Source organism: Lycium ferocissimum, chromosome 9 (assembly GCF_029784015.1).
Source record: "Lycium ferocissimum isolate CSIRO_LF1 chromosome 9, AGI_CSIRO_Lferr_CH_V1, whole genome shotgun sequence".
Lineage (NCBI taxonomy): Eukaryota > Viridiplantae > Streptophyta > Magnoliopsida > Solanales > Solanaceae > Lycium > Lycium ferocissimum.
This window is the reverse complement of record NC_081350.1, coordinates 18488762-18509250: the sequence shown is the minus strand read 5'-3', so window position 1 is coordinate 18509250 and position 20489 is coordinate 18488762. Positions and strand designations below refer to the sequence as shown.

At 36.9% G+C, this 20489-nt stretch overlaps 1 protein-coding gene, 1 long non-coding RNA gene and 1 other non-coding gene across 3 annotated transcripts; 2 read left to right on the top strand and 1 right to left on the bottom strand.

The window, feature by feature from the left end:
* Positions 1 to 717: 717 nt before the first annotated feature.
* LOC132069270 (uncharacterized) lies at positions 718 to 1759 on the bottom strand. Its single transcript, XR_009417722.1, has 2 exons — positions 901 to 1759; positions 718 to 811 (listed from the first exon to the last, which is right to left on the bottom strand). It is a non-coding gene; the product is annotated as an uncharacterized LOC132069270 (long non-coding RNA).
* Positions 1760 to 7438: 5679 nt separating this feature from the next.
* Positions 7439 to 10078, top strand: LOC132029783 (3-ketoacyl-CoA synthase 11-like). The gene is made up of 2 exons (XM_059419137.1): positions 7439 to 7594; positions 8107 to 10078. The coding sequence occupies exon 2, from the start codon at positions 8353 to 8355 to the stop codon at positions 9880 to 9882; it is 1530 nt and encodes a 509-aa protein (XP_059275120.1). The 5' UTR covers positions 7439 to 7594; positions 8107 to 8352; the 3' UTR covers positions 9883 to 10078.
* Positions 10079 to 20108: 10030 nt separating this feature from the next.
* TRNAF-GAA (transfer RNA phenylalanine (anticodon GAA)) lies at positions 20109 to 20181 on the top strand. The gene has a single exon. It is a non-coding gene; the product is annotated as a tRNA-Phe (tRNA).
* The last annotated feature ends 308 nt before the right edge of the window (positions 20182 to 20489 follow it).

Genomic DNA, 20489 nt, shown 5'->3' with positions numbered 1-20489 from the left:
ATTTCCATTTCTTACCCTTATTTGTATCTTCAATTTTAAAAGAGAACTTCAATAAGCAAATTGGTTAGCGAGTTTATAATTCAAATTTCTTATTACGATTTTTAATATGGGACTCATTAATATCATTATTACAATTTTCTTAATTTTCTTTTAGCTTCAGTTGAACTTTTTAGAGAGCATGATTAGTATCCCCCCCCCCCCCACACAACCCCCCCCCCCCTTTTTTTTTTTTTTAAACCTTGGTTAAGCACTCCCCCAAAAAAAAAAAAAAAAAAAAAAAAAACTTAGGAAGCATATATATTTTTGCCAATTATCGAGGCTGATCCCCTTCATATAGGGATTTCTTAAAATGCAATAATAAACTCAAAATTAGAAAAAATGAACAAAAAGATAATGGAACATATTTTGCTAGCAAATAATTGCAATTTCAATAATGCTAATATAAAATGAAAAAGCATAATCTTGTTCATGTAAGAGACCGTAACTGCTTACTACTTCACATGTGGATTCAAAACCTATGCACCTAATTTCTCTATCTCGATTGATAATATTCTGTAATATCAGTAATATAACCTGTAAAGTTGAAATTCTGGTTATGCGACCGATCTTCAATCTTTTGGAACACTTCTAATATATAGTTACACAATAGTTTTTGTTGTAGTGCGGGCGCCTTGGAGCAAAGAGAGTTGATCTCATCATTTGGCAAAACACCAAACATACGAAAGAATTATTTGGATAAACCCAAATTATTTGTTGATTCTTTATTTCTTGCAACAGCTTTATTTAGCATCAAAGACTTCTATCTTCATCCCTATAAAGTTGGAAAAGAACCCACAAAACTCACTCAAAGAGAAAAAGAAAAATAGAAAGATTAACACAAAAGAGGGATTGAGGAGTCACCCAAATCCGAGAGAGGTAGAGCGTCTGAAATTGTTTATTTTTTTGTCTCTTTGTAGTCCAATTCATCAGCCCGCTTTCATAGGCATTGTTATTATCCATATGTCTTCTTGTTTCTCCTGTGATTAAAGATGAGAATTTTGTGAAGAGGAAGAAGTGCACAAGCAATAAGAAACGCTAGAAAAAAAAAAACATGTAGATACAACAAAAGATAAGGGAAAAATTATCGACATCCCATTATGAACTATAGATCAATCATTTTATTCATCGTTGACACGTAACTATATGAAGGTTATCTTGATCCAACAATTAGTCATGTCTTCGTACGAAAAAATGTTGAGCGAAAAGGACATTTAGTCTACTGGTATTGGTGAAAAGTGAAAACATAGGCATGGAGAAGAAAAGATGAGAATGAACCTAATAGTATATATTAATCCATTAATCCTCCACTATCACATTATTGACATTGATTAACAGTAAATAAAGCTTCAATATATCATCGGTTATCAGTTCTTATGCATTCTCTTACTAATAGTTATTGATCTTTCATTTCCTAAAAGTTTTTTTGCATTTACTTTAGTAATTGAGGAGATTATCTTTGAGAATTATTTAATGATATAAATATAAAATAGTATACAGTTACAATTATGACGCAGAGGACTAAATGTGCTCCTCATTTAGTTATGCAATTATCTCTTCCTCATTTAATAATATAATTATTTAGCCACTTTTAGATTTTTAAAAATAATTTAAATAAAAGTATTTGGGAAAAAAGGCAAAAAAACCACAAAAAAGATAAATAGCAATGATGGCCTTAGAGAGGTGTCACATCACCTTGTCTATGCCTAGCTTTATTATATATATAGATATCAAAGTGGCTAAATCTCTATTAAATTAAAAAGAAACCAGATTTTTAATTAAATATTAAATATGAAAGAGAAACAATAGAACCATTTAAATTTTTTTGCTGAAACCTTGCCTTATTGATCTCGTACCTCATTATTACCATAATGGTAACACAATAACTTCCTCCTGAAACGTTTTGTTTTTCATTATTATCCTCCTCTCCCCTCTTTAAATTCCATTTTTCTTCCTCATTTAACATATATATATATATATTTCCTACCTTTACTCTTCCTTTTTTCCAGTTTTTCCCTACTAAGATCTCCACTTCTATATTTCATTTAATCACACCTTTATGCAATTGTTTGCATAGACAAGCAACTTATTTTCCCTGTCAATCTACCTTCATTCTTCCATTTGTTTTAACAAACTCTAATATTTGTATTATATGATAGAATAATTGTTATTGCACATATTCATAAGCATATGCTAACATATACTTGGTTGCTTTTCGTGTTTGAAAGGCAAATAATTACAGCTTGAAATTTGGGCGTTAAAAGAAGAGGATGAAATTATAGAAGAAGATGAGATGGAGATCCTCCGGATGTAAACTGCATAAATATTCGTATTTATATGAGATAGTGTATTATACAAATTTATTCAATTTTTTTTAATTTATTCAAAAAAATTTATAAAGACATATTAGAAGAAGAAAAAGGAGACTTATCTTACTGAAGTAACAAGTTAGATGGGAGAAGGAAAGGGGAAGAGAAACGAAAAGAAAAAAAAGAAAAGAAGCTATTACGTGTTAATTTTCTCTTTTTTAATAATTTGTCAAGACAAAGAGAATTTCTTAATGATGGAAGAACTAGGGGGACAGAAGAAAAAAATGGGAAAAAGAAAAGATTTTTTTTTTTTACTTACTTTTTTCTTTTCTTAACCTAATCTGTCGAAGCCCTTTGATTTGTGTCTTCTTATGTGTTTCATCTTTTTAACTTCCTCTCTTTTCCTTATTCTTTTTTGTTGGTTTATTTTCCATTTCTCTTTTCTTTATCATAACTACAAGAAAACTTTAAAAAATACAAGGTCTAAATGTGTAAATTATATGTATGTGTTTGTGTGTCTGTGTGTTCCTCTTTTTTTCATCACATTAACTACCTAAAGTTTAAAATTATCTACTTTAAGTTTATAATATCTAATTATGAAAAACTACATCATATCTAAACTAGAATTTTAGAAGTTTCTGTCTATAGTATTTATGACTAAAAATGATGAAATGGGAGATGGAAAAAACTTATTTGTCTAAGGATCAGTTTGGTTATAAACGCATCGAGTTTCTAGAAAAAAATTAGATAATAAATATAATTCCTCATCCTACCATTACTTGAAATGTAGACATTGCGAGTGAAGTATGAAGAACACTGAAATTACCTTCATATTCCCTCTGTTATGGAATTGTCTTCATATTCTCGATTACATTTGAACAACATCACACACATGTAAAGACTCATTAAAGTTAGTAAAATTTCCTTATAAAATGGGATCCAAGTTTATCATGCCAGAAACTTTTTTGTTACTAAATGATTGTACATAAGTGAAATTATTAAGTACATATCGTTGTAGTCATAATTTTTTTTTTTTTTTTTTTTTTTTTTTGCCTTCAAATTAATTTTTTTGAAACCGATTAAGGAATTTTTAGAATTCATTAATTTGTTTTTCGCGAACAAAAATTCACTGGTTTGAAAGTAATCGGAACATGTAAACATGTTTCTTAAAAATTAATCAACTGAAAAGTACTTAAAACCAATTTGTAAAGACTTTACGTAAAGACTTTACAGGAAAACTAGATAAAAAGAAACGAAATTGAAAAAAAACTCACTATATGCATGACGCATTTAAAGCGATAAAGTCTTGATTATTGGCCAACTACATAAATGACCACTTAAATTTGGCTTCAACTTCTATGTTTACACTTCAATTAAAGTCGGTATCTATTACTAGTAAACACTTCAACATAATTTAAATTGTCACCTTTAAACCCGTCATACATATGTGACATACCAAGTTATTTCACTCAAAGAATTAATTGCTATCACTATCTCTCACCAGATTTTGTTCCTCTAAATTTCTTCTCCGAGTTATCTTATACATTCATCCCAATTTAAACAAAAATTACCTTTATCAATTCATTTTAAATTTGAATTACGTGCACGCCGAGAGGAAGAGTAAAACACAGAAATGATCTATCAAGGGAGAGTTGGAGAGTAAAGGAAAGTGTATTAAAAAATAAAGTTTCTTCTAGTCTATTTTCTTCTAGATTCTATGAGTCAATAAAAGAATCACAAAAAAACATAGTGGAGTAGTAAGTACATTTTCATTATTAATCAAAAGTCTCATATTTGAATCACATAACATAAGGCTATTCATGGTTTGGTTTTTTCTTGAAAGAAACCAAACCAATTAATAAGTCGGTCTTTCATCCCTTCAATTTTGGCGAGTTTGTCATTTCCTAAAAACAATATGTGACATACACTAGCAAACACATCTTCCAACTATGAACTATTATATTCCATCATAAACACGACTAAATCAACTATTTCCTCTGTTCACTTTTACTTGTCCAGTATTCTAAAAATAAATTTTCATTTTTACTTATCACTTTTAACGTATCAAGAAAAGACAATTTATTTTTCTTGTTTTACCCATAGTATTAAATACTCACTTCAAATCATTTTTCAAATCTAATAAAAATATGCGCCAACTAATATGGGTACATTGGTAAATTATGCACTTCATTTATTATTTTTAAACAGCGTGAAAAGTCCAAAGTGGACAAGTAAAAGTGAACGGAGAGAGTACTCTTTAGGAAAGGTTGTTATTCACTAAGATATCTTAATGATAATTCAATAAGAAAATAATGAATAATTAAGAACTCAACAAAAATAAGTTATTTTGAACATGGAATAAATGTTTGAACTTATCAAAATAAAGATTATAAATCTAGAATGTAAATGTAAAGAACTAAATTAGTGTAAAGGCAAATAAGTAAACTACAAACCAAGAGTGCAAATGATCAATTGTACTTAGGGATGGCACAATCAGCCCATGAAAGCATTTGAACCACCAGAAATCTTGTCTAAAAATTTTTAAAAAGATAATTTTTTTAATTTGATAGATTATATATAGTCATAATAAAGAATAAAATAATTTTATTAGGTACTAAAAAATTATAAAAAGACAAATAAAGAAATTAAAACTTAGTAAGAATTGGACGGATTAGGTTATGACCTGCTTTTAGCCCATTTTAACCATACCCATTTCAGCCCAAGTAACTTCTGGGCGGTCAATAACCCGTCTATTTATCAACTCAACCCATCTTGTTCCGCCCAAATTCAGCTCAACCCGCCCATTTGACACCCTTAATTGTACTATAAGATTTCAAAATAAATTAGATAATAATATACATATAGATGTGTAATTTAAAGTTTTAAATAGGCATTTATCTAGTCGGTTTGGCTCGAATATTATCGTTTATTTTTTGCTTAAAATTTATCGATTTTAAAATTAAAAATCAAATCAATTAAAAATTAATATCACCTTTTCCTCGCTTTGATTCAATTTTCGATTTGATTTAAATTTTAATACCCCAAAGTCCCAAACGAAATGTAATCGCCTTTAATAGAAGCACTTTAACCTTCAAAATAAGATTTTCGAAATATTCAAATTAATTGAATTTCAAAATAAATATCAAACAAAAAAGAAAGAAAAATCTAGAAGTCAATTAATTGCCTAGCTGCCCCTTCCCCACCAACACATTTATTCACGTTTGGAAGTACCTACCAACCAATTTGCAATCCTTACGGAAGTGCTAACGTCCAATTTCCCCTTTCCGTATTATTTTCTATTCGTTTTTCTTTTCCAAGACATACCACTGTAGTCACATGAGTCGGTCCACTAGTAAATATTACTCTCTCCTTGTTCAAAATAATTGAAATTTTAGAAATTGACTTATTTTTAAAAATTAAGAGGTGAATTTATTAAAATACTTGTAATTAAGAGGGTTTTGAAATTATAACAAATATTAAATTTGTTTATTGAATTAAGAATGCTTCAAGGATAAATTTGAAAAAACAATAGAATACCTTTTTGATAAACTATCACCTCAATTATTTTGGATTAAGTTTTAGAAACTAAATTTTAATTGTTTTAGACCGGAGGTAGTACTTGTTTATTATGGATAATAACGATAAGTCAAAAAAGAGTTTGATATAAGTTAGATTATGAGTAGATTATAACCGTGTGTGCTATGACGGAACTTATTTGCTAACCAAATAAGAAATTTCTAAACAAAGTAGTAAGAAGAATAGTATATGATAAAAACTCATAGTTTTTGCTAACCAAATCTCTCAAAAAAAAAAAATACTCTCTCCGCCTCAAAAAGATTATTTTATTTTCCTTATTAGTTTATTGCAAAAATATTGGCACATTTCTATATTTAGTAATAATTTAACTTTATGAGATGATTTACCGTCGCATAAATATCTAAGACTTGTTTTGAACCACATATTTTAAAAATCTTCCTTTATTTTTTTAAATTTTGTGTCATGTCAAATTAAAACAATATTTTTGTGACGGAGGGAGTATATATTTTGAAGAAACGTGATTCTCATTGCACTAAAAAGGTGAAAAACTGGCGGCTCAAAACAAGGACCCCAGACCTACATGTGGAGTATAACTAGGAGTGTCAAATGGGTGGGGTTTGTTTGGATTTGACCGGGTTAAAAATGATTTGAATAAAATGAGTTGTATTTCAATCCGCTCATATTTTATGTGGGTAAAATATGAGTTGGGTGATAAATGTGTGGGTTGGTCATGGTTTAACCCCATATTATATAACTGTAATATTATTTCATGTGTAATGTTTATAATTTTTTCATATATTTACAATTAAATATTATGAAATAGAAAATTCTGGAGTGGGGGTTTTGGAGGTGGGGGGGGGGGGGGGGGGGAGAGGTGGGGTTAAAAAAAATTCTCACTTTTTTTTTATTATTATTTTTTTTTAATAAAAGTAAGATAAAATATATGAAATATAGATAAAATATATGAAATAGAAAATATGGGCGGGGAAGAGGGTAGACGGGGTAAGAAAAAAATTCTCACTTTTTATAATTTTTTTTATAAAAGTAAGATAATATATATTATAGAAAATGTGCTTGAGGGGTTGGGGGGAGAGGGGGCGGGGGTGGTGGGGTAAGGTCGAGATTGGAGGTAAGAAAAAAGAAATAAAATATATGAAATAGAAAATTTCGGAGGGGAGGGGGGAGTGGTGGTAGTGGCGTGGGTGTGGGGTGAGGGGGAGTAGGGTGGGTAGGTGTGGGTGGTGGAGAGTGGAGTGCGTTGGTGTGTTTTTAATCGGTTCGGAAAAAATATTTTCCCTTAAATTTTTAAGGCAAATATTTTTTTCATATTTTGAGGAAAATGAGTTGTTATTGGGTGATTGGATCTAATGAGTTCATATATGAGTATCCATATTTTACCCATATTTGTCCATATTTTTATGGGTTAAAAAGATAGTTGGAACTCATATTTAACCAAATAAAAATATGAGTGACCCGACTCACTAAAATATGAATTAAATTGGCTAATTTTTTAAATATTGGTTGAAATTGCCACCTCTAAGTACAACTATAGAATCCCAACAATTTAATCCTTTTAAATGCAATCCCAATTTGCAGAGTGTATCACTCTTTACTTATAAATAGTGTGATCACTGTACCAATTTGAATACCATTTCCTCACTCACTCCATCTCTCTCAAGCATAGTGAAGTTGTGTATTCTGCACTGGTTAAGGTTTGTTTTCCTTATCTTTACTCTGTCTTAAATTGTTCTTTCTTAGCTTTTTTCAACTGCAACAACCACGACAACATACTTAGTGTTATCCCATAAGTGGAGTCTGATGAGGTCGAGAGCCTGTTTCAGATAAATCTTCGGCTCAAGGAATATTCTTAACCTCTTTTAGTTCCATAAATGGTTGTTTTGAGATGGGTTTTTCCTTCTTTTTCTCCCAGCTTAAAATTTTGAAATTTGTTTGCATGTGATTTACTGACACTTTTTGTTTCAATACAGTCAATTTGACTAATCAACAAAAATTTAAATATTCAAAAATTAGACTTGTACTTTTTCTCATGTCAATACTATAAAAAATACATTTAAAAATGTTCGTAAAAAAATATAGCTTGAATCTCGAAAGTGAAAAGTACCATATAAATTGTGAGAGAGGGAGTAAATGCTAAGATTGAGTGTAACTTTAGCTGTTGTACGTGTAGTCAGATTGATTGAAGTTTATTGTTTTTTTTCTGCAGGAGGTTGTTTGATTTTCTGTTGCTTTTCCTGAGTTTGTGGTGAGATATTCATGTGAAACACTCCTACTTGTTCTTGACTATTCTTGCCCCTTTGTTGTTGAACAACCTTAGGATATTGTAAAAATTCAATCTTGACAGCTCATACAAAACTGAATTTTTGGGAAAAGTCAACTTTATTAGGTAACCATCCAATCTTGTTTATAGACCCTTGAATTGTTGATTTTGGGTTGTCAGAATTTCATAAAGATGAATGAATCTAAGCCAGAAACACCGGTTAATCCACCTTCAAGAAAGCTTCCTGATTTCAAACAATCTGTGAAATTGAAGTATGTTAAACTTGGATACCATTACCTTATTACACACGGAATGTACCTGGTTTTATCACCTCTAGTTGTTATCCTTGTTGCTCAACTCTCTACATTTTCACCCAATGACCTTTATGTCCTTTGGGATCAGCTTAGGTTCAATCTCATTTCTGTTGTCATTTGCTCCACCCTTTTAGTCTTCTTATCTACTGCGTATTTCATTACCCGTCCTCGCCCGGTCTACCTCGTCAATTTCTCGTGCTATAAACCGGAAGATGCAAGGAAGTGCCCAAGGGAGAGTTTCTTGGAAATGTCTAAATCCGTTGGAACATTTTCGGATGGAAACCTTGAGTTTCAAAGGAAAATTGTTGAGAGGTCTGGTCTTGGTGATTCAACTTACCTCCCCGAAGCGGTGACTAGAGTACCGCCAAATCCTTGTATGGCGGAAGCAAGAAAAGAAGCCGAGGCTGTAATGTTTGGAGCCATTGACGAGCTTCTTGCTAAAACCGGAATTAAACCTAAGGATATTGGAATTTTAGTAGTGAATTGTAGCTTGTTTAACCCGACCCCTTCGTTGTCTGCAATGATTGTCAACCATTACAAACTTCGCGGGAACATTGTTAGCTACAATCTCGGTGGAATGGGTTGTAGTGCTGGTTTGATCTCTATCGATCTTGCGAAAGATCTTCTCCAAGTCCATCCCAACACTTATGCCTTGGTGCTTAGCATGGAAAACATCACTTTGAACTGGTATTTTGGTAATGAGAAATCCATGCTCCTTCCGAATTGCTTGTTCCGTATGGGAGGTGCTGCTGTGTTGCTTTCAAACAAAAGATCCGATCGAAGAAGATCAAAGTACCAGCTTGTCCATACTGTCAGAACCCACAAGGGTGCTGACGATAAGTGTTTTACGTGTGTTTACCAAATGGAAGATTCTGATGGAAAAGTTGGAGTTTCGCTGTCAAAGGAGCTGATGGCAGTAGCTGGCGATGCTTTGAAAACCAATATCACTACGTTGGGTCCGCTCGTGCTTCCTATGTCCGAGCAGTTTCTTTTCTTTGCCACTTTGGTGGGGAGGAAGCTATTGAAGACGAAGATTAGGCCTTATATACCTGATTTTAAGTTGGCATTCGAGCACTTCTGCATTCATGCTGGTGGAAGAGCTGTACTGGATGAACTAGAGAAAAACCTACAGCTTTCTGATTGGCACATGGAGCCTTCAAGAATGACACTTAACCGATTCGGGAACACTTCAAGCAGCTCCCTTTGGTACGAATTGGCCTACTCGGAAGCCAAAGGAAGGATCAGGAAGGGAGACCGAACGTGGCAGATAGCATTTGGTTCAGGATTTAAGTGTAACAGTGCAGTTTGGAAGGCTTTGAGAAGTATAAATCCAGCCAAGGAGAAGAATCCCTGGATGGATGAAATTCACCAGTTCCCTGTTGATGTTCCAAAGGTTGCTAGAATCTAGTTAAAAACTCAATGGAACTTACATTTAGTTAAAGTGTTTCTTAAATGTGTAAAGTTGAATTCATTAGTAGTACTATGGTTATAGGAGGCATGTTTAGAGCAGTCGTTTTGTTGCCTCCAAAGATAGTCATTAGCTGATCCAATTTGTTTTTGAGTTTCTAAAATATTTATGAATACTGGAGTAGTTGTTTTCAATATTTTACGAGTATCTAAGCAAGCATACTTCCCATTACTTTAGGGACAGTGGTGTTTGTTCGATATCTGTTAATTGATATTCGTGAAAATTTCTTATCCATCATTGTTATCCTGGATTGAAGAACTGGGCTCATGTTAATGGGATTCATTTTGTAATGTTAATTATTTTGTTGAATTATTTCATCAACGTGTTTATGTTGGAGAACAGTTGCGGATATGATTGATTTCATAATGGTTTTGTTCCATTAATCATTTAACTCATCCTACCCCACGAAAAAGAATCTCCAATAGGAAAAATAGAGAAAAGGATTCTAATTGTTTTCGAGGACAATATGATATTGTCGTCATATACCAAGAAAATAATTTTCTTTCTTCCTTCCTTTTTTATATAAACCAATTGAAACGTTTGTATTTCCCTTGTTTACTAGCAAGTAGGGGTGCAGGGATGAAAAGGGAAGTGCTTACCATATGAAAGTTGCAAGTGAAGATGGAAATGAAAGTTGCAAGTGAAGATGGAAACGAGAATTTTAGGCTCTATTCACTTCCTAAAAGAAACAATGAAATATGTCAAAAAGTATTAACTTTGTTCTTAACTTCTTATTCTTCAATTTATGTACAATACTTTTGGTTCAAGAAGACAACCCGAAGAGTTATGATACTTTATGTTTTGATGATTTGACAAATCTCATTCGAGAGGTGCCTTGTGTTGTGATAATTTGACAAACTTTATTCGAGGAACCAGATGCGATCGGGTTCACTCGATAGGGAAATTGATGAGTTATGACACTCTGTGTTGTGACGATTTTTAATCCCTTGAGCAAGGAGTTTTTCATGTAAATATCTTGTGTTATTTACTTCTGTCATACTCAAGGGAATAGATAGAGTACCTGGTTCTCTATACTGTTTGGTGGACTCGTATATTTTATCACAACCTCTCTGGGAAAAAGAAATATTCTGAACATAAGTAGTTGCCGACAAGCCAAATTTCAACTCTCCCCGCCCCCCACCTAATATTGGTATGGGTTATTTAATAGCTGGTTTGGAGGTGAATTCTGCAGGCATTAAATTCTGCATAAGTAATATTCTCTCCGTTTCAATTTGATTGTCTTCTTTTCCTTTTTAGTCTGTTTAAAAAAAGAATGTATCTTTCCTTTTCGACAACTCTTTAGTTACAACTTTCTGCATTGCATGTTTAAGATCACAAGATTAAAGGGTATTTTGGTGCATTCTACATATCTTTAATTTAAAATCATAAGATGAAAAAGTTTTTTTTACTTTTTTAGACTTCGTGTCAAGTCAAAACAAGACAAATAAATTGAAACGGGAGGAGTATACCACATTTGGTAGCTGGTTAGGAGGTAAGTTATTCATGTATAAAATTAATATGGTGTTTGGTTTTCAATTTAAAAACTCTCATAATGAATAGTACTATCAGTTATGAGGGAATCTATGTATTATTTTATGCAGGATAGAAGGTGGAATAAGTGTTATATAAAAGACTAATCTTTGCATACGATAATATATTAAAAAATTTCATAACTATTCCATATATTACTAATACCTTGATAACTCTAAATGGCTCCCAAATGATCCCTTAGTATAGATGGATCTCGAGAGCTTTGGTTCAATAAATGCACTATGCAGGAGAAGAATTAAGCCCTTTTTATCTCATTCTTATGTCTCAATTTATGTAGCATCATTTGACTAGGGCGGAATTTAAGAAAGAAATGAAGACTTTTGAAATTTGTGGTAAAAAACAAGTCTTAGATATTTGTGTGGCCATAAATTATCTCATAAAATTAAATTATTTTTTAATGTAGAAATGAGACATTGTTTTTGATGCAGACTAAAAAAAAAAAAAAAGTGTGACACATAAATTGAAACAGAGATAGTAATATTATTTATTAGTACAATTTCTAAACCATAATTATAGAGGTGAATATGCTCGCGCTTAGCTAGAACGTGAAAGGTCGTATTAAATACTATACAAAATAATATTTTTTTCAGTATTGTTAAAGATTAGTTTTAATTTTCTAATTCAAATATATTATATTTCAAATTTTAATCCATATTATTGTTAGCATTTAATTTTACACTTTTCTCTAAAAAATTTATTACTAAGAGTTTTTAGTCTTTTAGATATACTTGATTTTGTATAATTTGTATAGGCAATCCGATTTTTTATATTTATTTTTGACATGTAAAAAGGGGGTAAAAATCATTTCTCCCGTCAATTTTTATCTTGCTTCACTTCTAAATTTTTAAATCTTTTTCTCTTTTAAATCTATATTATCGACTTGCCTATAAAACAAATAAATCTTATTAGGCTCTTAGAATGAAGAGGGGAAAAAAGCATTAGAGACTATCATAGAAAGCATTATTGAGATGGGGCAATTTGCAGGATTACCCTTCGCTGGGGTGATCTTTGATTTTTCCCCTCAAAATGGTAGTCATTAAATTTTGTCCTTCAGGCAGAATTTGGGCCTTAAGGTAGAATTTGCATGGGCAGAAATTCTATTTGTGCCCATGCAAATTCTGCCTTAAGCATGGACAGATTTGCAAAATTCTGGCTTGTGAATTTTTTTATTTTTTACTGAGGTGGGGTTCGAACCCACAACCTCGGGGTATTAGGCGAAAGGAAAAACTTAAAGACCACCAATTTGAAGGACAAAAATTAAAGATCACACCAAATGAAGGGCAATCCGCGCAAAAAAAAAAAAATGAGATGTTCTTCAAATAATTTAAGCGTCTGAAACATAAGAGACGAGAAAAGGGGATATATATCTTTTGTAATTGTAATGTTCACACGGGTTATTTATTATCTTCTACCAGCATAAATATTAAATGACTTTATCCACCAAAACTTAAATAGATGAAAAGAAATTACATAATATTCTGAATAAAATAGACATCTTGGTCATATAAAGGCATATATCACGTCACCTTTGTAGACCAAAATTATGTATGATTGTACATACGAGTGCACTAAACACGCATCTGTAGAAAGATTAATTGACAGAGACAATATGGAAGTGCAATTTCTTGTAAGAATTGGTGAAATGCCTTTCCACTTTTGTCACCTTCTCGATGGATCATGATTGGACTTTTCCTTTCATTTATGTTCAAGAAAGCTTCCGGCCCTCTCCAGACTCCACCTACCATAGTGGATATCTTGAATGAGAAAATGACCATTCTAACTGTTACGCGGCGCCTTCCTGAGACTTCTTGGAAGGGCGACGTAAGGCTAAACCGATAATTCCAAGGTTCTTGTCCGCCAACCGGGTCCCCTCCGCACGCTAGACGCAGAGCCCGTCGTCGCCGTGCGGGAAAACCAATGTCAAGAGCAATTGAGAGAAACAGAAAAAAGTGAATTGAGAATGAGAAAGAAAGAGAGCTTGTTTGCATTAACGAAAGCTATTACAATGAGAGCAAGCGGTGTCGAGGAGAGACACCAGTACAGAGAATTGATTGCTTGCTTGAAAGTTTTGATTGCTTGATCCCCCCTAATAATGCTTTAAAAATAAAAACCCAAGTTACAGGACTAGACATAAATTTGCTAGAGAATCACAACCAAAAATACATAAAGTAAACTATTCTATATTTACAACAAAAGAGATATTTACAACAAAAGAGACCTAACTAGAGCAGGTCCATGTGCACCCTCGGTCGTGGCACTGTCGTGCGCGCAGGGCACAGGGCGCGCGCACACTGGGGCGCTGGCACTGTAGCAGGGCTGCACTGTCACTGGGCGCTGGGCACGCGTTGGGGCACGGCCAGCGTAGGGGCGCGAACGAGGGACATTGATGGGGTGACATAGGCAGAAGCAACCTTGTCACTTGGGGCGTCCGAGACCACGGGGCCGTCTATGGCGCTGGGCGCTAAGAGGCTTGTCATGGCACCATGGGGCGCATCCAAAGGGTCATGGGGCATGGCTGGAAGCCGCCCATGACATTCTCCCCCACCTGAGTTGGCGACGTCCTCGGCGCCTTACTTGCAAGATATTCATCGATCAGGTGCTTGTAGGCTTTGAGGCTGGTGCCCCTCTCCCACGTATTCTCTTCTGCATCACATCCCAGCCATTTCACCAGGAACTCTTGGTGATCTTTCCTTGAGGCATGTATGACTCGATCGTTGAGGATGGCTTCTACTACCCTTTTCCCAGTTGCTTGTGGGCCTCGAATGCTGGGTATTGTGAGTTGGCTTCGTGAAGGGTCTTCTGTGTCTTCTCGAAAAGGCTTTAAAAGATCGACATGGAACACAAGATGAATCTTCCACCAAGTCAGGGGTATCCACCGTATGCTACCTTTCCAATGCGCCTCTCAATGGACAGAGGTCCAATGTATTTTTAACGTGAGTGGGGGTCATGGACCCCTGCAAATAGGTATCTCTTTGGGATCTTCACCATCACCTTGTCCCCAACCTGATATTCCACAAAGCGACGATTCTGATCGCCATGTCTCTTCATCCGTTTTTGTACCTTCACCAGATAGCTCCGCATTATCTCTAAATTCTGCTTCCATTTTTTCGAGAAGCCAGCTGCTCGTGGAGATTTTGCCATGTTTGGGGCATTCACAGTGTGTGGGAGTAGCGGTTGCTTTCCGGTAACAATTTCAAAAGCGCTCTTGTTTGTGCTAGAGCTCTTCTGTGAGTTGAAACACAGTTGGGCCTCATCCAATAGCTTCACCCAATTCTTCTGCGAGCCGGTAACAAAGTGCCACAGATATTCCTCCAACATGCCATTGAACCGCTCCGTCTGACCATCGGATTGCGGGTGAAAACTCGAGCTGTGACTCAGTTTAGACCCTAAGCACTTAAAGAGCTGGGTCCAAAAGTTGCTGGTGAAGCGAGAGTCGCGATCACTAACAATATCCTTAGGCAGACCCCAATATTTGACAACATGGGCAAAGAAGAGTCGAGCTGTCTCCTCTGCTGATATATACTTGGGTGCCGCAATAAAAGTGGCATACTTAGAGAACCGATCAACCACGACCAAGATTGTTGTGAGATCTCCAACCTTGGGCAAGCCGGTGATGAAATCCAATGAAACGCTTTCTCAAGGCCTCTTTGGGACAGGTAATGGCTCCAACAGGCCCGCTTGTTTTAGGCGGTCAGACTTGTCTTTCTGGCATACTAGGCACGTCTTCACATACTGAGCAACATCATCTGCCATCTCACCAATAATACGCACGGCGTACGGTGCCATGGTACGTTCTTCTCTGGGTGGCCTTGCCCACAGTGTCGTGACATTCCATCGGAGAGTCCTCCGTATCTCTCCTTTAGGAACATAAAGGCGGTTTCCTTTTGCCTTCAGGAACCCATCCTCCATGTAGAACTGGCGGGTTTTTCCTTGACCTGCTAAGTCGACCAAGTACTGTGCAGAAGGGTCCTTGGTGAGAAGGTCCTGGATTTGATCTTTTATGGTGGTAGCCACCTCACTCCCCCTAAGGGTGGCAAGCAGGCATACCGATGCTAGATCAGCCCTTCGACTTAATGCATCCGCAACATGGTTGGTCTTCCCGCTTCGGTATTCCAGATTGAAGTGAAATTCCGCTAGGAGTTCTTGCCATCTGGCCTGGCGGCCATTTAGTTTTGGCTGGGTCATGAAGTGACTGACAGCCGTGTTGTCCGTCTTCACCACGAATGGGGACCTCAGAAGATAGTGCCTCCAAAGGCGCAAGCAATGGACGACAGCCAATAATTCTTTCTCGTGGGCGGCATAGCGCCGTTCCGCATCCTTCAGCTTTCGACTTTCGTATGCCACCGGGTGCCCCTCTTGTAGCAAGACTCCGCCCAAGGCGTAGTCAGAGGCATCTGTTTGTACTTCGAATGGCTTGGTCAAGTCGGGCAAGGCCAAAACAGGGCTGCTAGACATAGCCACTTTTAGTGAGTTGAAGGCGTCGCTCTCTTTGCGATCGTCCCAAGGTGTGTTCTTCTTGAGGAGCTCTGTCAGCGGCAATGCAATAAGAGAGTAGTTCTTGAAGAACCGTCGGTAAAGTTGCATAGGCCAAGGAACGCCCTCAAGGCATGGATGTCCTTGGGTGCCGGCCAATCTGTAACAGCCTTGATCTTTTGTTGGTCCATCTTGATGCGACCCTCTTCAACAACATGCCCGAGGAAGTCAATCTGTTTTTGGGCAAAGGAGCATTTAGATAACTTCACGTACAATTCATGCTCTCGCAACCGAGTTAGGACTTTCCTCAGGTGCTCCAGGTGTTCGCCCAACGTTTTGCTGTACACCACTATGTCATCCAGGTATACCACCACAAATTCGTCAATGTATTCTCGAAAGACCTAGTTCATTAGAGTGCAAAACGTGGCTGGAGCATTGGTCAAGCCGAACGGCATGACCAGGAAGTCGAACGAGCCATATCTTGTCACACATGTCGTCTTGGACTCGTCTCCTTCAGCAATGCGGACTTGCCAATAACCTGTCTTCAGGTCTATTTTGGTGAACACTGTGGCACCGCCCAGTCTGTCAAACAAGTCCGCCATTAGTGGTATGGGGTATTTGTTCTTCACGGTGATCTTGTTGAGAGCCCGATAGTCAACACAGAGCCTTAGGGTACCATCATGCTTCTTTTGGAATAGCACAGGTGACCCATAAGGTGACTTGGAGGACACAATGATCCCCGTATCCAAAGATCTCCGTCAACTGTCTCCGAAGCTCAGTGAGTTCGGGTTGTGACATTCTGTAGGGTGCTCGGGCAGGTGACTTCGCACCCGGCACCAGTTCAATTTCATGATCGATCGTCCGCCTAGGCGGGAGTCGCTTCGGCATGTCTTGCGGCATAACATCCTCAAACTCCTTCATGAGCTCCTTCACAGGCGTTGGAATGGGGCCTGAAGAGCGCTCAATCTCTTCAATGCAAAGGGTAGCTAGGAACGTGGGTTCTTGTCGATGGACCCCCTTCTTCAGCTGCAGTGCAGAGATATTTCCTGAGGCCATCTTTATGGTTGTGCATGGGACAATGCGTGTGGTTTGGCCCCGTTTGCTCCCATCATCAGAAGCACATCCGCGTAGGGTATGGGAATGATGTTAGTTTGTCTCATGAATTCCAACCCCACTATCAAGTCGAAGTCGTCAATGATCACTTCCCGCAAGTCGAACTTTCCTTCATATGGACCCATCTTCACCGGCACTCCTTTGGCTATTCCACCCACCAATTGGGGCGGTGAGTTGATAGCTTTGACACGACCCTTGCCCTTTCCCACAACTAGGCCAAGGCGTTCTACTTCTGTGGTGGCCAGATAGTTATGCGTAGCACCTGTGTCTATCATGGCCTTAATAGATTTGCCGTTTACCCTCAAGTCGACAAATATCAGGGTCTTCTCCTTTCTGGGAGGAGGCCCGTTGCCTGCCTTTGTCTTTCCTTTCTTGGCAGTTAAGCTTGGGTCTTTCTCTTTGCATATGCCAAGACCGGTGCCCTCTACGGATTAGAAATGGAACAAACAAGTGCATCAAGGCACCTACTTGTTCCGTTCGATCCGCATCATCCTCATCATCGTCCGTCCCATCATCCAGAATTTGATGTGCGTTCATCTGTGCCTGTGGGCATTCGTTGTTCCAATGTGGTCCGCCGCAATGACGACATCCTGAGGGGGGCTTCCGCCCCCGATCATTATTATGAGACGCAGCACTATTGCTGCCTGAGGAGGAACCTTTAGATTTGGTTGCACTACGATCTCCTCCACTTTACGCCGGGGCCGGCCGCTATGAGCTTGGCTCCTTGAATCCCCCACGGACTGGTGGTTGAGGTCTATCCCTTCGAGCTTCCACTTGGTAGTCACCAAGGCATTCCGCAGCTTGGATAGCTTTGGGTAGGGAGTCGACCCTCTGTCTTTGTATCTCCATACGGGCGTAGGGCTTCAAGCCCTCCATGAACGTGAAAAACTTGTCTTTGTCACTCATGTCCCTTATGTTCAGCATGAGCGCCGAGAACTCTCGCACATACTCTCGGACTGACTTCGCTTGCCTGAGTTCCCGAAGCTTCCTCGTGCATTATACTCGACGTTCTCGGGAAGAAGAGCGTAAGCGTATGGTCGCTTAGTTCCTCCCATGTCTCAAGAGTATCCTCCCCCCGATGGCTTCATACTTCACACGCCACGCAGTTTGGCATCGCCTTGTAAATACATGGCGTTAGCTTGTTACCTTCTTCGACTCTTCCGGTTCTCCCACGGCGTCGAAGTGCGCTTCGATGTCGAAGATGAAATTTTCAAGCTCTTTGGCATTTCGAGCGCCCTGATAGGGCTTTGGTTCAGGAATCTTGAGTTTCTGGGCCGCGGCATTGTTTGCCACTCCCCCATTAGGATTGCCCCCTCCTCGGAGGAGGCCTTGTAGAGCAGCATTGATTTCTGTAGAGCCGTTTGGGCGGCTGCATCCGTGTCACCAGCAATATGTACAATGTCTTGTTCGGCCTGCCGCATCCTGCGGTCCAGGTCATCCAATCTATCATTCACGGGTCGTAGTCTGTTAACCGCAGTTTCCAAAATCAAGAGGCGGTCTCCATGGTTCACCATGGTCCGAAAATGATGACAATAGCAATTTGTTCCCTCGTCCGATGTCGAGCCTAGGCTCTGATACCAACTGTTACGCGGCGCCTTCCCCGAGACTTTGGAAGGGCGACGTAAGGCTAAGCAACCGATAATTCCAAGGTTACGTCCCGCCAACCGGGTCCCCTCCGCACGCTAGACGAGACCTCGGTGCCGTGCGGGAAAACCAATGTCAAGAGCAATTGAGAGAACAGAAAAGTGAATTGAGAATGAGAAAGAAAGAGAGCTTGTTTGCATTAATGAAAGCTATTACAATGAGAGCAAGCGGTGTCGAGGGGGAGAGACACCAGTACAGAGAATTGATTGCTTGCTTGAAAGTTTTGATTGCTTGATCCCCCCTAATAATGCTTTAAAAATAAAAACCCAAGTTACAGGACTAGACATAAATGAAATATTTTATATCTATTTCTGTAACAGAAAATTAGTTTATTTTAATTTTAAATTAAAATTTGAATAAATAGATGTGTCTGTTCACGAAATAAGGTGTTTTTTCTGAATAGAAAATTAGTTTATTTTAATTTTAAATTAAATTTTGAATAAATAGATGTGTCTGTTTACGAAATAAGGTGTTTTTTTTGAAAGGGTCTGATTTGATAAGGTATCTTTTCTGAAAGGGTTTGATGGTTGCCCATATAAACAAGAATTTCCAACGAAATAGTATAGGAAGATCTGCAAGTATATTTTGGGTTTGTTGTATCCTCAAGAGAATCGTTTGTATTTCCTCAAATCAGTATACGAGCGATAACTCTTTAAGGACAATCGATTTTCACTCAAAGCCGTTCTTTGTTTTATTCTCTGTTAATTAATTTTTTCTTTCATTTACGTGGCTTTATCATAAACACTAGGATGACATCAATGTATCTTTTTGTAAAATAATTAGAAAACTATTTCTTATTTTAGCTTATCAACCGACGTTCTTGTTCCCTGTATTGCACAAGTGATGTTAACTTGCAACACCCATTTTTCAAATAAAATAAATACGAAAATATCAGAATATTGAAAATAAGTTAGCAACCTATAAATGATATTTTTGAACAATTAGAAGTACGTAATTTCTTCTTAAATTTCACTTTTACCATGTGAAAACAAAATGCAACAAAGAGGGTCCATTTTAAAATCTATGAAGAAAGATTGCATAGACTTGACTTGAGGAAGGATCCTACTTGCATATTATACAGTCACATTCACTCCTCTAGCCAACTCTTGATCAACCTACATATTGGTAAGATTTTTAAATGTCCAAAAATGCATCCACAGAAAGCGAATAATGTATTTGGAGCTATCATAGTAACTTTAAATTTCATAGAGACGTTGTATTATAGGAAAAGGGAGTATTTTTCGATTTTAATAATGGCAGTCCTTAAAGCTTGAATGGAAATGGTTTTTAAATTTCCGAAAATTGATATGGTTAAGTTCCCAAATTATTTTTTCAGTTCCCCATCTAGAGGTATATTTCAGTTTATAATTCTTTGCAAACAACAGGCGGGGATAGCTCAGTTGGGAGAGCGTCAGACTGAAGATCTGAAGGTCACGTGTTCGATCCACGTTCACCGCATAATAATTCTTTTGGATTCTATTTAACTTGAGACAGCTGTTTGTTTTATATTCAGTGCACATTTACTAAATAATAATTCTTCAATTTTAATTAATCCCTATACTTGGCAATTTGATAATTTTCACCATCTGCACGATCTTTCCTCAAAGAGGAGTGATGCACTCTCTGCTACGTGCTCCCTTTTAATGTATCTTTTTATATTTTTAAATTTACTAGTTTTTTTTAATCATATATTTAGGTCAAACTTATAAAAAAAAAAATGTAGGGATAAACTGCATTATTTAGGTTAAATTTGTTTATTTGGATAC

Coding starts and splice junctions, on each gene's coding strand:
- LOC132029783 (XM_059419137.1), top strand. CDS start 8,353: ATGAATGAATCTAAGCCAGAAACACCGGTTAATCCACCTTCAAGAAAG.